This window comes from Micrasema longulum, unplaced genomic scaffold (genome assembly GCF_059751315.1).
Source record: "Micrasema longulum isolate JH-2025_06_02 unplaced genomic scaffold, ASM5975131v1 h1tg000607l, whole genome shotgun sequence".
Lineage (NCBI taxonomy): Eukaryota > Metazoa > Arthropoda > Insecta > Trichoptera > Brachycentridae > Micrasema > Micrasema longulum.
The window spans coordinates 75091-99132 of NW_028277803.1; the positions used below are offsets into that span (position 1 = coordinate 75091).

Consider the following 24042-nt stretch of genomic DNA (forward strand, 5'->3'; position numbering starts at 1 on the left):
ACTTAATTCGTTCCAGGAGCAAGTTCGTTATGCGAAAAGTTCGTTATGTGAAACGCGTTTTCCCATAACAATACATGTTAAAAAAAATAATTCGTTCTGTAGCATAAAATATGGTAAGATGACATAAAAAAAAGATAATTTTTTTGTTATTATTTTTATTTAGATACATCTAAAAACATAATGAAAAAAACACACATTTTTTAATTTTAAGAAATAATCGAATCTTGCACATCTTCATCCATTTTCCGCTTTTTGGCCGATGGTGCAGTGAAAAACCTGTCCAAAGTCGTTTGTTTCTCTCTTTTCTTCAACATCTGCCGGAAATAACGGACAAAAGTATCGGAGTACAGGTCGTTGATCCTGTTTGCTTCAGCGGAATCCGGATAGTGGGCATTGGTAAACTCCTGAACTGCTTTCCATTTGACCAGGATGTTCTTGATGTCAGCAGTTGGAATTGGTTGATTGTTTGATTGTTGCTCCTCGTTATCAGATGACGCTTCCCTTTGAGCATTGTCCTGTTGTTGGGCCAGAAGTGTTTGGAGCTCTTCAGTTGTCAGCTCTTCTTTGTGTTCCTCAATAAGCTCCTCTACATCCTCTTCAACGATTGCTGCGACACGTGCGTAAGTTAAGCGTACTGCTCAGTGACTAACGACTGCCTGCGCGGAAGGATGCAATAAATCGGCAGTGATCGTGTGAAGTGGGCGACTTCGTTGTGTGAAGCGAAGTTCGTTGTGTGAAGCGAAGTTCGTTGTATGAATCGTGAAATGAACGAAAAGGAAGTTCGTTGTGTGCAGCATTCGCTGTGCGAGGCGTTCGTTATGCGAGGCACCACTGTATTCTGTTTGTTTGATTTTTAGTGAATTTCGTTGCTATAAAAATATGATGTCATATCATGAATCAGACTTCAGATTTGTGACCAAAGTACCAAGGATCCTTTTTATGTTTTCTATTAAAATTCCCTAAGGAACAAAAATTAATTTGAAAAAAATTGGATTGGTTTTAAATTTAAAAAGCGTATTTTTCTTAAAGCTTTTTTAATGATAAAGTGTTAACAACACCAAATTATAAGTCTTGTTTTATGCTCTATTTCAGTACTGCTGTTTTGGACTGTAGCACTCTCAAAACTCAATTACGTTAGCTATACTCTTTTATTAATAGTATGTCGGTATAAAAAAGAACATCTTGCAACAGAAAATTACAGTTTTATAAATACATATTTTTACTTAAGTTTAAGAGTGCAGTTTTGATCATTTTTATGAAATGCATATTCATTTATCATAAAATTGTTGCTACATATGAAATCACCGCTCCAAGAACAAACATGGCCATATGAGGAAGGTACTTGAAGGGTATTCCAGGATATGTTTTTGCAATGAAAACCAGCAACTTTGATTTTTTTTCAGAATATGGAGGATACCGGCACCTAAAAAATATTTAAAAATTAAAAACACTAAATGAAACAGTTTTTGCAAAAATACGAGTTTAAAATAAATTATAAACAGAATATTCAATGAATCATCAACAATTCATATCAAAACTTAAAAAATATTGGCTCTGGCCCACTTGTCAGATTCTTGTTTAGAGAGTTGGTATTTTAAACAACTTTAAACAAATGGCAAATAAACCCGTGATTAAAAATGTATGTAATTTCAATGAAAATTATATGCACTTAGAGAAAAATGTCTTAACTCAATAGGCTAAGTACTATTTTTATACTTACGATGCAATCTTTTCCAGAATTGGGTTAAAGCTTTTTGAGAGGCAACTTTTTCTATGTATAAATGTATCAAAGGTTGCTTTTCCATGGTAGGATCCCATTCCACTGTTACCGACTCCTCCAAATGGCAATGTATTAACTAAAAGGGTACTTTTTATTAAATATGTGAATAATAAGGATGTTTGAATAGAAGGAATGTGGTACTAAAAGGCATTTTGCACATAAAAAATTTAATCTCAATATGTTTTCTCACCCTAAAAAGTAATATCTGATTTTGTAGTCCGGTACCAAATATTTGATTGCCCAGAAAATTCCATCGCTTTCTAGCAAGGTAGTTCGGCGAACAAGATGCTAACAATGATTTTTTTTTACAATTATTGCAAATAATGAATATTTAATAAATATTTGGAACTTTAGGAAAAATACAGGATTTACTTGTTTATTCATTGATAAAATATTTTAAATTAAATAATAAAATACATTCATTGCAATTTTTGTAGGTTTAAAAAAATATTATTCAAAACTTTAGCTCTTATAACTAAAGAGTTTTGTACAACATTATTCTGGCTTCAGTACCATCTATTTACACCATATCTCTAGGTACAACGGATTATATTGTTCGATTTTTGATACATACCGGCCATTTGCATCATTGTGTCATTAACACAGATTCCTCCAGAAGATGTGTTTTCAATAATCAAATCAACATCTTTCTTTTTGTTGGAAAATATATATGTCACCAGTGGTTTTTCTCTAGAAAGATACTTTTTTTTAATGTATGTAATATAATTATTAGCAAACATTGAGAATGAGGAAGTAGTGGTTTTTAAAAAGGTTTTTATTTGTTAATAGACTATTAAACTAAGCCAAAAATCAAAGAAAATAAATTATGTTTCCTATTATCAGAACTATGATTTTTTAAAGTTTTGTATTTCTGAAATACTCCGCGTGTGATGTCCCGAGTCTCAATTTCTCTTCCCCCTTTTCTTGGTCCGTTCTGCCAATTGGTCCATTGTCTTTCCATAAACCGGAAATCTTTCACAACTCTTATGATTGGTTGATTCAAATGAACTAGTGGCGTCATTCAAAGTAATTTGTTTTTATTAAAATATTTTTTTCCTTCATTTCGAAGGAACTTTGCCGCCCAATTTAATGTTAGTGTACAAAAGAAAATATTTTTTGAATCCAATTTCCTGTAGTAGTAGGGCTAAAGTTTCTCATTATATATTTATACAAATTTTATTTATTTCACAAGAGGATATCAGAAAGTACCTAACAACTAAAGTTTGTATAATATAGTAGAACTAAACATGTTAAAATATCACTAAACATGTTAATGATATATTTTAAAACTATGGACAAAGTTTTGTATTTAGATCATTTTAATTTATTTTAATTGAAATTATGTGATTTACAATGTTTTCTTGTCATTGTAATGTTTATCTACTAGAAGTTATTGTAAAATTAAAGTTATTTAAATATTTTAATAAACTTACCTGCTATTTATGAAGCATATAGCCTCATATGCATTTTCTATTGTTATAATCGGTAAAATAGGACCAAATATTTCCTGACACATAATGGGATCATCTGGCTTGACATTTACTAGAATAGTGGGCTGAATATATTTCTCCGCTACGTCAAAATTTCCACCATAACCCACTTTACTCTTGTCTATAAGGGATTTAAGGCGGCTAAAAGTAATAAAAATACATTAATTTTCACATGTAAACTATTGATTTAGTGGTTAGTGGTTGTCCTCTGAAAAATAAAGCTAGAACAAAAGTTATTGATAACCAAGAGACAAAAAGAAGTAAAATTAAATTTTATTGTCTAATAAAAAAAAAACATGCTTTGTTTTTTTCTATTTTTGTGACAGTTTTGAATGTGCTTTGGGCATTTTCAAAACAGTTTTAATAATACATTTAAAAGGCAAAATAGTTGTCGCACCAAAATAATAGTCTGTCAATAAAAATATATAAAAAATTGAGCACTGGTATTCTTACGGCTTTTCACTTATGGTACCACTTTAAAAACTGTAGTATCAGTATAGAACGCCATGATCGTAACTAAACAAGCTGCTTGTAGCCATTCATATAATTTATATATCAATCATAGCTCCAATTTTTACAATTTTATACTCTTGACAGATTGTAGTGGTGACAAAAGATTGCTCATTTTATTTGTCCGATAATACACAACCATCACCACTAAAAATGCATGTAACTTAGTAGACATTATACAAATAAATATGTACATCTCCCTTCCCCTCCTTATCCTCTCTTCAAGCATCCTTGTCATAATCCCACCCAATTTACAATAACTTACTGTTCTTTAAAAAAATATATATTTTCTTTGATTATTGAAAAATATTTACGAGTACGGATTACTTACTTGAAATGGTTATGATTTATGATTCGGCCCAAGTCTGGCGAGTTTTGAGGGTTTTCAGTGTACCATGAATCCAAAATTTCTTTAGCCCGCTTTACAAATTCATCTTGCACTTCTTTAGTACACATAATATAGTCGGGGGCTATGCAGGTTTGTCCAGTATTTATCAACTTGCCCCATAAAACTCTCTTCACAGTTATATCAAAGTTGACTGAGCTATCAATATACACAGGGCTGAAAGTATAAAAAATATTTTTTTATTACTATCTAAAACAAATATTAGTGTGGGTTACCTATGGTTTTTCAAGGCTACACTTATCATTATCATTCCATGTCCACTCCCTAATTGGAGCATATGGTGTCCACAAATAGCCTCCAGGCCTCTGTCGGCTGCCAAATCCTGTGCATCCTCCTAAGTCGGGTTCGCATCCCGTAGCTCCGACATGAACTGATGACGGAACTGTCAGCGGTAAACATTTCGAATTTCAAGAACCTGATGCCTTGTAAAATAGGCGAGTGTAGTTAAAGCTCTCAAGAGGCATCTGTACGATAACAGTTTTCTCCAGAAGTTACTGCATCTGTTCTTTTACTTTTTCATTCCTCGCAGAATCGAACAAACTACACTAGTTTTGCACAATTACACTAAATTCAATATTACAAAATGTAATATATAGACTATACCGTTATTCATTCTTTTTTTCTTTCGATACAAGTTTGCATAGTAAAATAGACAAATAGAAAAAAGCTAATGTAAATACTTCGGATTAAATAAAACATATTTATTATACATATGTATTGTAAGGTGCAATTATTTTATTTAACAAAATGATCTGAACTGGGTCAAAATTCTTTACAATAAAAAACAGCAGCTGCTTTACATTTTTTCAATAAATTGGTGAATCATCATTCCATGTCCATATGTCCATTAGAGCATATGGTGTCCACAAAGATCCTTCTAGCATCTCTGTCAGCTGCCAGCTCCTGTGCATCTTCCCAAGTCAGGTAGGCGTCCTGTAGTTCTGACATGAACTGCCGACGAACAGTCAGCAGTGGACGTCCAGGATGTCGAGAACCTGATACCTTGTAATGTAGGCGAGCGTGGTTAAGGCTTTCAGGAGGCATTTGCAATACATGGCCAAGTCAACCGTATCGCCTCCACTTGACAGTTGTCACCGGAGTTTTCTGTGTCCATTCTCTTATTACTTCATTCTGCACAAAGTCAAACCACCGCACACCCAAGATTCTTCTGAGACACCTACTCTCAAAACTAAGTGTTTTGCTGGTTTGGGCCCTAGTGACGTACCACGATTCGCATCCGTATGGGAGAATAGGTGTTATGCAGGCGTTATATAGGCGGCATTTGGTTTTTACTGAGTAAATATCCGATCTCTAGACAGCCTTCATACTGTTGAATGTGGCGCCTGCTATTCCTAGCCGTACTCCCAGTTATTTTTGAATGCTGCCATTTTCTGTAACATATACTCCCAGGTATTTGAAACTCTCGAATCTTTCGGTGACTTGGTTTGACTTGGTTGAGTCAGGGAATTTTTGGCATCAAGGCATGAAGTGTTACACAGTGCATGGTTCTTTGCAATATTGATTTTTAAACCCATGCATGCGGAGTACCTTTTTAGGCTATCTACGCCTGAAGACACGTGACTGAATTGTCTATTATAACCGTATCATCAGCATACTAATTTTAAACTTCATATTCCAGCTGCTTTATTTAATTATAATCAATTGTTGTCTTCAGCAAATCTTTTAAGATTTTCTGATAGAAGAATCCTAACTGACCTAATATTACTTTTTAAGGTGATCAATTCATTAATTGACTGTCCTGATTTGCTGGAGTTGGTGTGTTTCCGTGTACCTGGTCGACATACCTGCCACAGATCTCCTTTTTGTTCTGCAAGTTCTAGAACCAACTATCACATGCACTCGCCTATCCCCAGGCTCCATAGATATGGCAATCAGTATGAGGACAAGGCTGATATATTTGGTTCTGGACTTGATAGTTATAAAACGAGTCTGATTTCTTTTTTTCTCTCGCAATATTATTCTTAAACTTTTCTTTATATTTAAAAATGTTTTTCCTTTTTTTGTTTTTTCATATTTATGTATTTATTTCGTTAATATTTTTTGTTGCTTATGTGTATTTACCTACTTGTTACTATTGTTATAGTTATGCAATTTTATAATTTTTTGTTATGTTTTTATCTATGTATTTTAATTTTTTTTTTTTTTTCATATTTATGTTCAATATATGTTAAAGGCAATTTATGCCGTTTATGTAAAATAAATAAATAAATACTTTAGGTCGCATAGTTTTTGAGAGGAGATGGATATTCCTCGATTTAGTGGAATTGACTTCCTTAGGATGAAGTCCATAAAGATTATAAAAAAGAATGGTGCAACCTTGATGAACTCCGGTGGTGACCTCAAATCAATTTGTGACAACATTGTTGATTCTGATTCGGCATTCGCTACTTGAGTGGAGGGCTTTAATAAGTTCCACTAGTTTTATAGGCACCCCATATGATTCAAGTATTTTCCTGAGTGTAGGTCTGTGCGGACCATCAAGCGCTTTTTCATAATCTACGAAGCACATAGCCAAGGAACTATTTAGTTCTTTGTTCTCCTGTAGAATACAGCGTATGTTATGGATATGATCCGCGCATGACCTACCAGGTAGGAATCCTGCCTGATTCTCCCTCAATACTCGCATAATGGGTCCTTGAACTCTGCAGTATTATATATGCAAGTACTTTTCCAGGTACACTAAGCAGCGTGATGCCACGATAGTTATCACAGTTTAATGGATCACCCTTGTGCAATGCGATGATCTTCTCATTTACCCAGTATTTTGGGCACCTCTTGTTCCCACACCCCGGTCATTAGTCGGTGTAAAGGGCCAACAATGCTAATGATTCTGCTTTTGAGAAATTCCGGATGTATATCGTCAACTCCTGGTGCCGTTCCGTTTTTCAACTTTGACACGGCGATTTTTATTTCAGCTAGTGTCGAGGAACCGTCAGAAATGTTGACTGCACGCAGAATGTTTGTTGCAGTCTCTATTGAGATATCGAGGGTGGAAGAAGGAAGGGGGTGATTAAGTACTCTCTGCAAACGACCACGCCATATTTCTTTTACGCCTTCTGTGTTTAAATCGATTACTGTATCAGAGTTTTTTATAACTCTTGGGGGGCCTTGCATTTGCCACAGATATTACGCGTGATTTGAAATAGTTTTCGGGTGTCATTTCTTCGAGCCGCTTGTTCCGCAGTTGCAATTTGAGGTGATTTTCACAAAAATGGCGCTTTATAAATGTCCAACTATATATATAATTATAGAGTCTAGATGACGGTGTTTATCCAGTCTTGCAGAGTGTTCAACCAAACAATCCTGGCGCCTATAGTCATCTCTACAGGTGTCCACATGGTTAGGGTCATTTTTAGTATCTCTCAGTGCTTTAAGTTTGGCACGTTCCACTATTTTATCCCATGTACTATCCAAAATCCAAATGGGTCTTCTCCCCTGTTTCGGGCCGAGCATATCATTTGCGGAAGAAACAAGTTGATTTGATATTTCCCCACTCCACTTCAATAAGGTCCGTAGTGGGGGGTTGGTCATCAATTAGCTGAATGTGTTGACTGACCATGTCCTCGAATCTCTGTCGCGTGTCATCAGACTTTAATTTCTCCACGTCGACTGTCTTTCACCAAGGAGATTTTGGAAGACGCTTTAGCTGCTGCCAGATCTTGACAACGACTTACTTTAGTCACTTTAAATGTCGGCCCCTCTGCAGGTCCTGATATTCAGAAGTTCTTTTCGGTTAGTGCGGTCATAAAGAATGTGATCTAGCTGCGCTTTCGTTCTTCCGTCGGAAGAAGTCCAAGTGTATTTATGGATAGATTTATGGGTAAATAGGGTTCCACCAATGACAAGATCGCTGACGGTGGCACACTCTATCAGTCTTCTACCATTGTCATTGACATGCCCGAGGCCATGCCTTCCCATCACTAATGGGCCAAGTGATGGGTCTATTCCAATTCTTGCATTCAAGTCACCCATTACTATCACGCGGTCTCTTTGTGGTAGAGATGAGATAATCGCGTGAAGAGAGTCATAGAAGGCATTCTTTACTAGGGCATCTGCAGTTTCTTTGGGCGCATAGCACTGAATGATAGTGATCGAACTGTCAGCGGTTCTGAGGGTGGCGTGTATAAGATGCTCAGAGATGGGCTCTCATTTGACAAGGCATTTATCCACTCTCTATAAAAGCGAAATTGCCACACCTTGGCGGTGATACTGCTGCTGACCAGAGTGTATACAAGTATGTTTTTCCCATAGCTTCTTTCCAGATCCTTTCCAAAGGGCCTCGCTCATACCAAGAATATCTAATTGATATAGGTGAATACATTATATAAATTGGTAAATACAATATATATATATATATATTTTTAATTGTTAAATTTAATACCTTTTTCCTCCTAATTCCAAAGTAACTGGAGTAAGATTTTTGCTAGCAGCTGCATGTACAATCCTACCCACTTGTGTAGATCCTGTGAAGAAAATGTAGTCAAAGCGCTGTTTTAATATTTCTGTAGTCTCTTCAGCACCACCCAATATTATTTGAACTGCTTCCTGTAATCAATTTTTTTTTATTTTTTAAATTAAGCCTATAAAAATGAGAAATAGGCAGTACCTATCAAATATTTTGGTACCTACTTAGAGACATTTTATAATTTATATGTTATGGATCATAAATAATTTTAAAAGAACTCCCTCCCTAAACACGAGTTTTCACTTTATTAGAGAGGTAGAAACGTTATAATTGACTATGTACCCATATATAAAACATTTATTTATAATTTTATACTTACTTTGTCAAAAAAAAAAATTAATAAACAAACAAAAAAATACACACTAAAAGAAAATAATGCTGAAAACTGAAAACAGTAGATCATAGTTCTACATTATCACTACATTAGATATTTTTAATGTCAAACTGATACATTTAGAACCATTTTTAGGACATCAATATATTTGTAAAATATTGTAATCAAGAAAAAAACCCATTACATATATAAAGTGTTTATATACATTTAGTGTAAGTTAAAGTTTTTTTTTGTATTGTAGATAGTAATTTTTTTTAAATCTTACTTAAGTTGTATCTAAACAACCAAACTAAACATAGTGGAATGAAAATGTATATTTATAATATATATATACAGGTGTTCTTTAAACCCTGTCACATCCGAAACCACGATGATCAGTATGGGCAAGAAAAAATATTTAGAACAAAGAATTTTTTTTTTTAAATATATTGAAAAAATACAAATGGTTGCTTACTTCTGCAGGGGAGAAGTGAGGGAAGCGCGGCGCAGTATCAGACTCTCCCCTCCCTCCTCCCCTGCAGAAGTAAGCAACCATTTGCTTTTTTTGATATTTTATTTTCCAAAATTTTATTTTAATGTGCCAATAAGTCTTCATGCTAATACTGATCATCGTGGTTTCGGATGTGACAGGGTTTAGTGAACACCCTGTATAATAATACTTACATTATCCAGATACTTGGGTATTAGTTCAGCGATAAGTTTGGAACAAGAATTGGACAGTTCAGAGGGTTTGAATACAACTGTGTTTCCTGCTGCCAAAGCTCCAGCTAAAGGAATTAGTCCAAGTTGGATGGGATAGTTCCAAGGAGAAATTATTAGGACTACTCCGAAAGGATCCTTGTATATTAAAACATCATCGAAAGAATTCATGAGACCTTTTTCTGGCTGGAATAACAAGTAATGTTGACATTTTAGATGACTTTCATGGAGACATTTTAGTGTTGTACCCATAGAATTAAGATCTTAATTCTATGGTTGTACTACAAGAAAGTTTATACCTTAGTTCTTATTTTTTTTTATTAGTTAGCTTGCATAGTTTAAAAGATAAATATAAAAAAGTTGGTAAGGTGGTAAATGTTAGTAAATACTAGTATTTATATACATTCACTAAGATTATTTTCTTGTTATATAAAATGGTATTTTAATTAATTACTAAAAATAGTCATACCTTATCTGGCTTCACCCAAGTTCTCAAATTATTTAAGGTGTCCTGCAGATCATGTTTGTTGAATTCAACTTCAAGGACCATGGACTCCCCACGAGATCTTCCCAGGTCCTCACGCAAGGCTTGTATAATGGCCTCCGTATTCTCAATGTACAGCCTCATTAGGGACTTCAGTTGTTTCTCTCTGAATTCTATAGACCTCGTCAATCCCCGGTTGAAGGCATCTCGTGACCTCTGAATGATCTGTGTTCAAAGTATTACAAATATAACAATAAAATTTAATTTTAAAAAATCTACAGTGTGTTTGAATGTTTCATAGCCCATACTAATGTGTTACTGCCCGCCTGTAAACCAAGTAAACATATGGAAATATTTTTTTTTGTTTAGTACACACATTTAAATGTTTTATATTATCATAACAGATTTTTTTTTAAATTTATTTATTTTAATGAATGATACATGTTTTTTTATTTATTACATCATCATCATCATCATTCCCTTTCCGGACCTAATAGTGCAAGGGCACTGCATTGGCACACCGATCGTAGCGTATCATGATCATTTTTGTCATATGAAGGTAAGATGATCACTTACGCTTCAGGTACTGGTCCAGGGACTATGAAATATTGTTAGTGTAAAAACACCCTTTTAAATAAATATTTCATATCAACCATGTCGGGAATCAAACCCAAGACCTCTTGCACGGTAGGCAAGCGCGCTGACCATTACACCACGAGGCCGACATATTTATTACAATCTACTAATATTTTTTTTACTAACTTTCCAAAAAAGAGACTAGCTCTTTGCTTTGCTTAGCTTTGAGAGTGACTTATACACTTATATTTATTTAGTGAGTTATATAATTTCGAATTTGCATGAGAAAAAAATAAAATTATACCAAATAAAAAGAAAAACAGAAAATCATACAATAATACTAATTAAAATAGAATGCTGTTTACTCGGGTTCAAAAATTTCTTTAAGTTTAATGACTGTTATTTTACTTTTTATAATTTTTAGTTCTATTTGATATTAGATTATTGTAATTTTTTTATTCCTTTGAAAACAAAACTATTTTGGCCATGACTTTTGCGGAATTTAAGAATTTTGATATTATTTTGGTATCTGAGTGACTTATTCATCTCAGATTTGTTTATTTTTTCTTCTTTGTAAATTTGTATACTATAATGTATTTTGTAAATAGTGTCTACTGTATGAAATTCAAATAATTTATACAGATTTTTCATGTTGAATGTTGAGGGTTTCTTTAAAATTACTTTGATAATTAATCCTTGTACTATTCTAAGAGGGTTTGATATATTGGCATATGTACCACTTCATCCCACAATACTATATTGTAATAAATATTGTACAATTAAGTAATAAGTAATTTTTGAATCATTGGTTCTTAAAATATTCCTAAATTGTTTAAAAATATTTATAAACATTTTCTAATACATTTAACTAGTTCAATAATATGGTCTTTCCATTTTAAGTTTTAGTCTATGTATACACCGAGATATTTAATTTTATCTGTTTTATCTAGTACTGAACATGTTAGATTGCAGTTAGTTTTGTTGCAATTGCTTTGGTAAATATATTATTTTTATTACTGAATCTAAATTAGTTTTGTTAATAAAAAATGGGATAATTTTTGTCTTTTCCGTATTTAAAGATAAAATATTTTTGTCAAACCATAATTTCAATTTATTCATAACGTCATTAGCTACTAAATTTACCGAGTTCCAGTTAACTCCCTCAACTGTGTCATCGGCATATGATATTATTTTTTTATCTAAATTTTGACAAAAAAATGTCATTGACATAGAGAATAAATAGAAGCGGACCTATCACCGTACCCTGAGGTACATATGTATCTGTTATTTTTTTGTGAACTTTGCAAACCAATAATTTAAGTACGCTAACCTGCAGCGAGTCATAATTTCAGTTTATTCATGTTACGAAATTTACAAAGTTCCGATGTTATTTACTGAGTTAAAATGTTACATTTAAACTTTCTGTTATGCACGCACTAAACAAAATCGGTTATAGATTTGAATAGTCTGCACATCATAGTTGTATTTACAAACATCAGCATAAAAAAATAATTATGTTATGATAATTTCATCCCTATAGTTTATATCATTGTAATATACAGGATTGCCGGAGAAGTGACGTCCAAAGGAAAAATGTAGGTGCCTCGTGTTGAGGGGTATTCAAATCACCCCCCAGTATGTTCCGCGATATTGCATAGTGTTCGAGTGATGATTTTTTAATTGGATTTTGAAAATTTTCGTCCGTATCGGTTTTAATTATTTAAAAAAATGTTTTTGAAGGTTTTATGAATTTTTTTTTTTGCATGTTATTTAATTTAAATTGTGCTTTTACACTTAAAATAATCAGCTTCGTAACATTATTGAAACCTGCAAAAGTTTTGACCTAAAATTGAGAATTAACGTTCCAGCGAGTTTTGACTCTATCTTTGAAGTAGTTGACAGTATCTTTGAAGGCTGATTTCAGCGAATAATAGCCCATTAAGTTATACTTTTTTGTATTATTATGAAAGCTGAGAGTCTACAGCAGTTTTTAAACATTAAACATTTTTAAACATTTTTCAACATCGTTTTATAAGAAAAATTGCATGGAAGATGGGATTGGAAAGAGGAGACTATTCATATTCTGATATGGAGAGGTTTTTAAGCATATCAAGTCTTGAAAAACGCAGATGCATTGCAGATATAATCTGCATGTATAAAATTATGAACTGTCTCATTGATGCCCCTGAAATTTTGCAAAAGATTCTTTTTAACGTTCCCACCCGTAGACTAAGAAATAATGAAATGCTTTTCCTCGGTCACTACAGGACCAATTATGGTGCACAGTCGCCTTTGCCCAGAATGATCAGGCGGGTGAACGATCATCAAGATCTTGATTATTATGGTGTAAGGATGTCTTTCTTTACAAATCAGCTAAAGAATCTGTATAGTTAGCCTATGCTTTTTACTTAATCTAAAAAATCTATCATCTGTCTTTGCTGCTTATTTCTGTTCCTTATATTTTTTTATTCCTTTGTAAAAATTTCTTTTAATTGTAATGTTTATAATGGACTTTGTCCGTAAATAAATAAATAAATAAATAAATAAATAAATAAAGTTATTCAAAAATAAAGAAACCTCCTTTTTAGATTTTTAATTTAAAGTTGAAAATTCATGTATGACTCGTTCGAATGTTAATTCTCAATTTTAGGTCAAAACTTTTGTAAGTTTCATTAATGTTACGAAGCTGATTATTTTATGCGTAAAAGCACAATTTAAATTAAATAAGATGCAAAAAATATTTCAAAAAAACCTACCACAAATTTAAAAAAAATATAATTAAAACCGATACAGTCTAATTTTTTTAAATATATGTATATTTATATATATATATACATATAATTTTTTTCTGTTTGTTTTTTCATTTAATTTAACTGTATAAATAATATTCCTCCAACTAACATTTGAAAACGTTTTGCCCAATCAATACACTTATGAGCAAAGTTTATTAAAGATTTGAATGGACTGGTACAGTGCGTTCGAATTTTTAATAAGCCTATGTCAATGTGTTAGTGCCTGTTGGTGAACCAAGTAAACATGAAATAATTTTTCTTTATGTAGGTAAGCACGCGCATTTGAATGATTTATGCTAAAAAAAAAATTGTAACGCACACATAAGCATTATCAAATAAATCCCCAATAATAAATAATAAACAATGTATTACGTGTAATTAAAAAAAAAACAAAATACGTTTATTAGAAACCTACCTACATCAAGTTGAAATTTTCAGAACTGCATAATATGTCTACTATTTAATTATGTGTTACTATTTAATTAATGTCAAAAAATAATATTTTATTATTTGCGAGATTAAAAAAATGAGTTAGTTTATAATTATATATAAGTACCTAAATCTTATTATCTACTTAATATTAATAAATCAACATAAATTTTAGTTCCTAAATCAACACAAATTTAAAAAAATGCGTGTATGTAACTCACCTGCGGAATTTCCGTAATTTCGGTTTTCGGGTATGTCGGTGAACCTGCAAAAAATACCATATTATATAAATTATAAAAATTTCATATCTTATTTTTTATATACCCCACATTAGTGAATAACTTGATTTCCAATCGGTTTCGCTCATACTAAAAAACTCAAATAACGAGTTACCTTTTAAAACGTCAATTTCATAAATCGCGATTTTAACTGAATTTAAGAGGATGCGACTTCTGACTTTTCTTCATACAAACGTATTCCCGTATTTTCTCCCTGGAGTATGGCATTGAGCATTGATTTTTCAAAGCTATAGATATTTATTATTAGCGTGTCCGTATTGTTTTATTTTAAAATAAATATTATGGGAACTAGGACCACCCAAAAACCCTTAAAAGCGTCCAGTTTTATCTGCCGTCTTCGAACGTATGGTATACCTACTAATATAAAACTGTTTTTGAAAAACACAAATGGTACCAATACAGAAAGTTTCCTTGTTATATCATCGGTGGAATTTTGAGATTCGTACCTTATGTAAAGCTGGGACAAGCATTATCAGAAAAAACAAGAAAAAAAGGCATAGAGGAAAGGAGAAGAGATTAAGGAAGAGAAAGGACATGATACTGTTAAAAAAAAACACCCAAATCAGTTCAGTTTTGGGGTGCGGATAACGGGACAACGAAACTTCGATTGGTCGATTTTAGTAAGGCACAATCATTTTTCGCACAATATCTGGAAATATCTGCGATAGAGTGACAGAAGAACTATGTTCAAATACCTATTCATAAAATTTCTCTGCCACCGTATTTCCTCTTAGCTAAGAATACAGTTGTACTGCTTTCATGCCCCACAACAGTTATAACTGATTTGGAGACTTAAATTGCGGCGTAAAATACCTAAACACCGGAAATCGAACTCGGAAGCCCCGAGCATGAAGCAAGCCACACCATGAAACTGCCTGTTTTTTACATAATTCAATAGAACAATTGTTAATTTTTAAGAAAAAAAGGCAACGTTGGTTTTCCTTCATTTTATGTGTGCATACAATTTTACTTGTAATAATATTTTTGTACGCTAACGTGTTTTTTGTATAGGTACCTAATTCATTTTGTATAAAAATACAGGTTATAAATCGTAATTTTCACTTCAAAATAGATTTCGCTTTACAGTTAGGTATCTACCTACGTACAATTCAGCTTAAAAAATGGTTTTCACGAATAAAGTCGAAAAGGCGGAATGTGGACTTGTACCTATCCTTCTATTGGTCAGTTTTATAACGTGCTTGGACATTGGAACATTAAATTACATTAGGTATTTCAACACACTGCGAATTTGCTTGTTTTAGCATCATTTTCTAGTTTTTTAAAACAAGTTCCATCTGAAGCAATGTCAGTATATTACGATATACAATATTATCCAACTACAAAGAATCCTGTTTAGTAAAAATACAGCCGGATATTTTTTTTTGGGCAATGTGTATTAGAATTAAATAACCAACTAATTAGAAATTTGGTAGGTATTTACTCGTCAAGAATTTACTGTCATTGGTTGAAAAATAGCTGACCCCGGGTGTTGGTAAAAAATAAATGGCTTTTTAGTTCCCATTCCTTTAGACTAGCTAATTTCGACGTATATTATATTCATATACATATTATCACAATGCCATTCATATTCTAATAGTGAGTTTTGTACAACTCGTTGAAAATGTGCCAAAAATAGAAATGTTTGACTTATACAAGAACGCAAACATTTATTTTGAGATATTTATGAAATATTAAATTTAAGCTGCCTTTAAATTTGCAATATTTATTAAATTTAGAGCTGTCAGTTGCCCGCATAACATCCTAACTCATGGCCAAAATATTAATAAAAAAAACACCTAAAAGACAATTTCAACACCCGATAAATCTCTAAAAAACATATCTTCCCAGGGGAATCAAAATAAATCTAGCACGCTTTTTTTCACTATTTATATTCTGCAAAATGTGCATAACTATGTATGTAATATAATCAAGTTTTAACACGTCGGATAATTATTTTAAATGTTTATTTTCATAAAAAGGCACCTTTCTCTTTCTATAAACATACAGAAGATTTAACAAAGTAAGCTTCAGTGGCCAGGTAGGGGTACATAATTTAAAGAAAAAGCCGGAACATTGTAATTTTAATGTGTAAGAAGGTAATAGACAATCAATGTGTTAAAACGAGTTTTTTTTTATCAACTATATAAATGAATGCTTACAAACAAATAATATGTAACGTTTGTTATACGTTTGAAATATATTTTTACAATGCTGATTTTATTCCAACGATGTTTTTGTAATTGAATCCAATTAGAATAAACTCGCCGTACATATAACTGGAATCCCATTCGAATGGCGAAGAAAATGTTTGAAAAAAAATTAAGAAAATAACTCACTCATGTTGGCGATTACTACACTTTTTCTTTAGTTTCTATAGACACAAACAAAAGGTGAAATATATAATGTAATATTTCTTATTATGCAAGAAAACACGTCGCGGCGTTCCTCCTCAATACAATTATAGTTTCGATTATTTATGATCTTCCATACTTTGGGTCAAGAGCTTTTTGCTCGTTATTTCACTGCGTTTACGGCCACGTTAGTGACTGGACTGAATCACAAGCTAAATAAAATGACTGGTCGTAGACACTCTTTGTAACTACCATCCTCCAAGAACGAGTGGCAGGTTGTTATTGTTTCGTAAACCGGTATTTGGCCGCCATTATTTGAACCTAGCCTCACACAGAGCAGAGTATACTCGGTCAGCACTTCAAATCTTCCGAGCGTGTCAAAAGACTAATATGGAACTTTTCAAACAATGCCAAAGAAATATTTGATATCCGATACATGTTAAATACAGTATGAATTTTAAAATCAGCATGACGAACGGCATGAAAAAGACATTAGAAAATTAATGTAAAACAATTTTACGGTGGTTCATAACACAAAAAAAAAAGATTTTATTTTTGCGTTGTACCGCTGTACCTAAATATTTTATACAAATAGGTAAAAAATCAATATTCTGAATAAATATATGTCTCGCTTATAACGATTATTTGTTCCCTGTTCTATGTGTGAAATAAAGCCAGAATCCCAGACGAGTGTTTTCGACTCGATGGCTACTCTCTTACAATCCTGAAAACGGAAATCGAGTGGAAATAGAGGTCTGCCTTGTAGTGGTTGGCGCATTTTGTTATCAAGCTTGAGGTTTCGGGTTTGGCCAGAACACCCGAGTTGAGAGGTAAAAAGGCGACAAAAAAACGAAGAAGAAGAAGTTTCGGGTTCAATTCCTGCCGAAATGTATGGGAATGATTTATTTAAAAGGCCGTTTACACATGGACAATACAATATTGTTCTGTCCTAGGACACGACTATTGTCCACGTGTAAACAGCAATTTGTAGAACAGAAAGTTGTTCCGAGACATTGTCAACGAGATGGACGAGCAGGCTATCTCCACGGAACAATAATTACCACCACCTTCGCGCGCGGCCTCGTTGCCCTCGAGTGAACGCGCACAGACAGGACCTTGTGACTATAACGATTTGTTCGACACGTGCGCGTCGCTTCCCCGTGTTTTTTCTGCCGAGAATAGAGACAGTTTTTTTTTATTATTATGTAGTTCGTTCTTTAAAAATTTCAGTATATTCTTGGTATAAAATAAATATATTTTTCGTGAATTAGCTCACGTGTGAACTGCGGCCGAATTTACGTATTGTCCCAGCGTTTTGTCCTGCGCGGTCGAGTCTGTTCACGGAGCTGGGACAAGACAATTATTGTTTTATCCTAATTCCTAATTACGTTCTTACAGCATAGGCTGTAGTCTAGATTTTGAATTGTCTGATCTCCCACCAGTCGCGTAAAATAAATACTATTTCAAGACGAAGCAAGTAAAAAAAAACAATCTTAATATTAAAAGGCCGTTTACACGTAGACAATACAATATTGATTTGTCCCAGAACTTGTCCATTGTCCGCGTGTAAATAGCAATTTGTAGGACAAAACATTGTCCCGAGACATTGCCACCGAAATAGACGGGCAGGCTATGTCCGCGGAACAATGATTACCCCCGCCATCGCGCGTGCCCAACGTGTCACTACCAAAAAAAAAGTTCTGCTAAAAACGCCAGAAAACAATCCTTTTTACTATTTAGTTCGTTCTTTAACAATCCCGGTACGTCTTGGTATAAAATTATTAATATTTTTCATGAATTCGTTCGTAATAAATGACGTCGTGTGTCGTGTATTCATTTTCGCAGCGCTCACGTGTGAACTGCGGCCAAATTTTCGTATTGTCCCAGCGTTCTGTCCTGCGCGGTCGAGGCTGTTTACGGAGCTGGGACATGACAATATTGTCATATCTATTGTATTGTCCACATGTAAACGGACGTTTATACTCTTAATAGCGTAGTAGCAAAACTCCACAATCACTACACAGGATATATACAGGATGTTCTTTAAACCCTGTCACATCCGAAACCACGATAATCAGTATAGGCAAGAAGACATATTAGCATATTAAAAAAATATTTAGAACGAAGAAATAAAAAAAAAATATAAATAAAAAAAAACGAATGGTTGCTTACTTCTGCAGGGGAAAAGCGAGGAGAGCGCGGCCGTGCGGTTCTGACTCCCCCCTCCTCGTTTGTCCCCTGCAGAATTAAGCAACTATTTGTTTTTTTTTCTATATTTTATTTTTTAAGATTTTAGTCGTTCTAAAAAAATATTTTAATGTGCCAATATGTCTTCTTGCTCATACTGATCATCGTGGTTTCGGATGTGACAGGGTTTGAAGAAGACCCTGTATAGGGATGGTTGTTCCAACAATATTTTTAGTATATCCAAATAGTCGTAAACAAAAATCTTTTACTTCACAAAAGTCAACAGACGGGAGAATAATTTAGGAAAAATGGATGTTTTTAATTATTTTTTTTGTTATATGGGAGTTGCTTATTTTTTGCCTTGCTTATTATATACAAGGCTTATATTAAATGCAAAAGGTATGTTTCTTCACGGAATGCGATCTCTCAGGCGAATGTGTGGTAAACTATGTACGATAGATGCACAAATGTTGAGATCCGTACATTATGTAAGGCTGAGACAAGCATTATCGACAAAAATTAAGAAAGGAGCTCTGCGCTGGTTTGGACATGTAGAAAGAATGGACAGCGATAGAACGGCTAAGAATATTTACAATGCGAATGTTGATGGATGCAGAAATAGAGGAAGACCGAGAAAGACATGGCATGACCAAATCCAACAAATACTTAAAGATGGACATGTCAAAAGTCGGAATAATCGGCGCGCGTGCATGAGAAGATGTATGAATGTAGAGGAAGCGAGATCTGTATGCAAATATAGAGTGTTGTGGCATTCTATCCTTTCTGCCTACCCTTACGGGGAAACGGCGTGATGGTTTGTTTGTTTTGTTGTTTTATTTCTTCTAATTACTCTAACTATAGAGTGAGGATCTGGGGGATAATCGGCTGTGGCCTTGTTCAGGAACTTCTCCGCATTTGCTTTAATGTGGGTGTTTAAACACAGACAGAATAGTGAATGTTACACATTATGCAGTGTCATAAGCCCATAAACCCATATGCATAAGCCCATATGCAGTGTCATAAACATGTCATAAGCCCTGTAAATGTTCAGACTTATATATTACCTTCTCTAAAATGTTTTCTCTCTGTTTAAATTTAAATATAACAGTTTTTGGTGATCGAAGTTAGGTCCCACCTAGCTACAAAAATATTTTTTATGGGTAGGTAGTGCGGGTACCTATCTAGATGTACATTTTTTTAGAAAAAAACCGTAGGTTATCAACATACCTACCAAAATCAACTACCCACTATAATTATTTGAATTCGTAGACATTTAATAGTAACATGAAATTTAAAACATATTTATAAAACAACGAAAAAAGTGATAACGTTATCTTGTACAAAACTCTGCCAGTTCTCGGATTACTGTTGCTTTGCGTCATTTGAGAACAATTTAATAGTAATATTTTCAAAATTCCTCTCAACATTACCATAATACACGCTTCACGTATAATGATGGTTTAGTAGTACCTAAAATATGCAATAAGGTAGGTATGGTAATAGAACTCTTCATTATTTAGTAACTGGCATTATTAATTAATTTAAATTTGTTGCAACAGAGAGGGAAAACATTTTTGAGAAGGGAATTTGGGACTCTAGGCGTTTACAGGGCTTATGACCTGTCATTGGCTGGTTTAAGTGGCCACTTTACATACTGTGTAACATTCACCATTCTGCCTATGTTTGAACACCCACATTTCCTCAACTCTTCCATCTGTTGGCTTTTGTAAATGCCTAGACTCCCATATTCCCTTTTCAAAAATGTTTTTCCTCTCTGTTGCAACAAATTTAAATATGAACAACTCCCTAGGGAGAAAATCCAGCCAGTCTGCAAGCATTTGGACATACTCAAAACATTGTTGAATCAGCTACCTGGTAAAAGAAGAAGTATAAAAATTGGAAAATTGTTTTCAGGGGTTGCCTAGTAGGTGAATTGGTTCAGCCGGATGAATCTCACCCGCATGATAAAGGTTTCAGCTCTTTTATTTGACAAAATTCAACAGATGGAAGAGTTGAGGAAATGCGGATGTTTAAACAAAGGCAGAATGGGGAATGTTACACAGTGTGTAAAGTGCCCACTTAAACCAGCCAATGACAGGTCATAAGCTGTAAATGCCTAGACTACCATATTCCCCTCTCAAAAATGTTTTCCCTCTCTGTTGCAACAAAATTAAATATGAACCTAGGGAGAAAATCCAGCCAGTCTGCAAGCATTTGGACATACTCAAAACATTGTTGTTAATTTATTGCCAAAAGAACTTAAATTGAACATACATTGTAACAAGAGCAAAACAAGAGAAGAAGTAATATTATATAAGTTAGTGTTAATATAAATCTCCACCAACAAAGCACAGGTTGCTTGGTGGGATTTTAGTTACTTGTAAAAATAAATGTTAAATGTGTATAAATGTACATTAATGTAAATAAAATAAAACTTACCGACATCTCCTGCGCCGTTATATTCACCAGATTCCGTTTGTTTTTCGCTCTTAATGTTTTCTCTAGCTGGTGGCGAAACATGAATTATTTCTGTTTTGGTTTGACCGTCAATTTCGTTTTTCGCATCCGCCTTATCCATGCGAATTGCTGTGTGATTTCCTTCCAAATTTATGGTTACATCACTGGCAATACTTGAACATTGAACTCCCACCGTTTTCTCGAAATAATTCCCGCCATCGTCGTTCATTTCAATGAATCCTTTTCCTAACGAAATAATATAAATTCGTAATATTTTTTCTTATATATGATGCAGTGCAAAGCGACGTGTCTTTGAACATGAAGTTAGATTAATGCAATTCTAATTATTATCTCAAACAACTGATGTGATGTTAATTGAAGGAGCGTGTGAAGTTTTGAAGGCTGTATATTACATGACAAACAATAACCCGCCCTTCTTTCGTAAAAGAAGTATGAAGGTAGGTACCTCTACTCGTAACAATAAATCAATTAATAAATTAAATGATTAATTGATTAATATAAAGTAATCATTATAATATAATCTAACTGTACCTACGTATTTTTTTGTACACTTTAATATTTTAATTATTTTATCTTGTTTGAAAGGGGTTACTCCGTATGGATCCGCCGGCGAAAGGATTTTTAAGTCCGAGGAAACAAAAAACTTTTTCTTTTATTTTTTTATTATTTCATTATTATTGTAATTTTTTAACGTGTGGAATGATGCGAAGTGGCTTTTTAAAGGTGCGCTTTTTTTCTTCTTTTTTTGACATTGTATTTAGTAATGTATAGAAAACTATCTTCTTCTTTTCCACATCCGCTCCTAAGTCGAGCATGTGGACATCACCAGTTGCCTCCAAGAGACCATATCGCCAGCCAGCATTCTCGCTTCTTCCCATGTCAATCCAGCGCCCCTTAATTTCGCCGAATAAAGTCTAAAGATCGTCATTTAGAAAACTATAATTGTCCTATAATTTTGGTTTATTTGTAAATATTATTTTTTGTTATAATGGCTATTGTTTTCTTTTAATAAATAAATAAATAAATACTGTTTCAACTCAACTAATTATGATTTTTATCGACTCTTCTTTAGCCAGTATCCTCCAATGAGGACGTTCAGTGTTTTTTAATTTTATTAATAGACTATCAAACTAAGACTTTTTTTTAATGTATCGTATTATCGCTACGATTTTTAAAGTTTGGTAAATATTTTATTGCTCCGCGCGTGACTTCACTAGATCTCTTCGGTGAGTTGTCCTGATTGGTGGGTTGGCTTCCCGGAAACCGGAAATATGTCACAACATTCTATAATTGGTTGATTTAGAGGGATTTGTGACGTCATTTAAAGTAGTGAAACTTCACCGTACAATTAAATGCTCTATTTTTAACCACGTGTAAGATAACATTTTTATATCCAATTTCTCGTAGCACTGAACTTCCTCATTATCATGATACGGATTATTTTGGTATCGAACAAATTGTCTTCCCGGACCAGTTTTACAAAAAAAGTTTCAAGTTAAATAATTATTATTTCCTCTATCATATCCTCTTTATTTCGTCTCGGTTCAAGGATCAAGTGATTTTAAAATATATTTTTTACTGAATTCTAATTTTAGTTCCCATATGTTTGATTTTTTCACTATTGTATATTATATTGCCTGTACTCTGTACTCGTATATTTCCTTTTTGTTAACATTTATATCGATATTTGCTACTAAATCTTAACAGTATTATTTTGGCGCGGTCTGGCCTTCGTTTATTTCTGTATATTTGATATAAAAAATAGGACAAGTAAGAAACATACCTGAATCTGATGGGAAAATAATACATAAATTAAATGTAAAATGATTTTTTTTATTCCTAGAACAGAACAGATCGGCTCATTTGACAAGAACTGTGCCTACCAGGGTTGTAATACTCAATAAAAAGGATCAAAATAGATTTTGATATGCGTAAGGTATGAGCACTTTCAAAGTTAACTGTCGACTGTCCGTATACAAATACAATGTCATAAGAAATTTTATTAATCAATATTCTTCAGGTGTATCATGACTTAATAATGGGCATCAGTAAAACAGTGTATTGTTTCGACGACTTCAATATAAATATGTATGTAGGTATAATATGTATATATTATATATCGAGTATATACTGACAGAATGCGTTAAGTCAACAGTCTTTTTATGATATATTTAAACTATTTTTAAATATAGATGAAAGATGTTGATTTCAAATTTTATTATATGCCTAGAATAAAGATGACTCTTTCAAAGCTTAAAAAAAAGAAAGCTGTGGGAAAGATAATGCGTTGAAAGAATAAAAAAGCTTGAAATGCGATTATCTCGGATTTTGTTTTAAAGACTTAATGCATTCTGTCAGTAAAGCCTCGATATTAGGTATATAGGTAGTGATGGCGTTAGCTGCATTATCGTCGTGAATTATTATTAATTTACAATGATGTGCTAAAATTACTTGCTAATTTTAATGACATTTAATTATAAAATGGTAGGTATAAAAAAAATACCAGCACACAATAAACGTTAATCCATCATATCTGAAAAATTCTCGAAAATATTCTAAAAAGGGGATCCGTTTCCTACGACTATGTAGATTGGAAATCACTGTCGTATTATAAATATACGTTATTCCTATATTATAAATATCTAAGATACAGCAACAAATATTGCGTTTCCCCTAGACAATTTGGAAAAAAGAGATATCAAACAGTTTTTTTAAACAGATATATTTTTTTATTATTTTTA

General features: G+C 33.1%; 1 protein-coding gene and 1 long non-coding RNA gene across 3 annotated transcripts; both read right to left on the minus strand.

The window, feature by feature from the left end:
* Window positions 1-1017: 1017 nt before the first annotated feature.
* On the minus strand, window positions 1018-23296 carry LOC148280192 (aldehyde dehydrogenase, dimeric NADP-preferring-like). 2 transcript variants are annotated; one of them, XM_088228741.1, is made up of 11 exons: window positions 23085-23296; window positions 21263-21526; window positions 14208-14251; window positions 10175-10414; window positions 9670-9891; window positions 8589-8752; window positions 4112-4342; window positions 3214-3411; window positions 2355-2470; window positions 1721-1856; window positions 1018-1423 (listed from the first exon to the last, which is right to left on the minus strand). In XM_088228741.1, exons 2-11 carry the CDS (start codon window positions 21507-21509, stop codon window positions 1276-1278), a joined length of 1746 nt encoding a protein of 581 aa, XP_088084867.1. In that variant the 5' UTR covers window positions 21510-21526; window positions 23085-23296; the 3' UTR covers window positions 1018-1275. The 2 variants fall into 2 exon arrangements, with proteins under 2 accessions (XP_088084867.1, XP_088084868.1); XM_088228742.1 differs by lacking the exons at window positions 21263-21526; window positions 23085-23296 and adding an exon at window positions 16622-16838.
* LOC148280193 (uncharacterized) lies at window positions 4887-8505 on the minus strand. The gene is made up of 2 exons (XR_015822663.1): window positions 7442-8505; window positions 4887-7251 (listed from the first exon to the last, which is right to left on the minus strand). It is a non-coding gene; the product is annotated as an uncharacterized LOC148280193 (long non-coding RNA).
* Window positions 23297-24042: the final 746 nt, after the last annotated feature.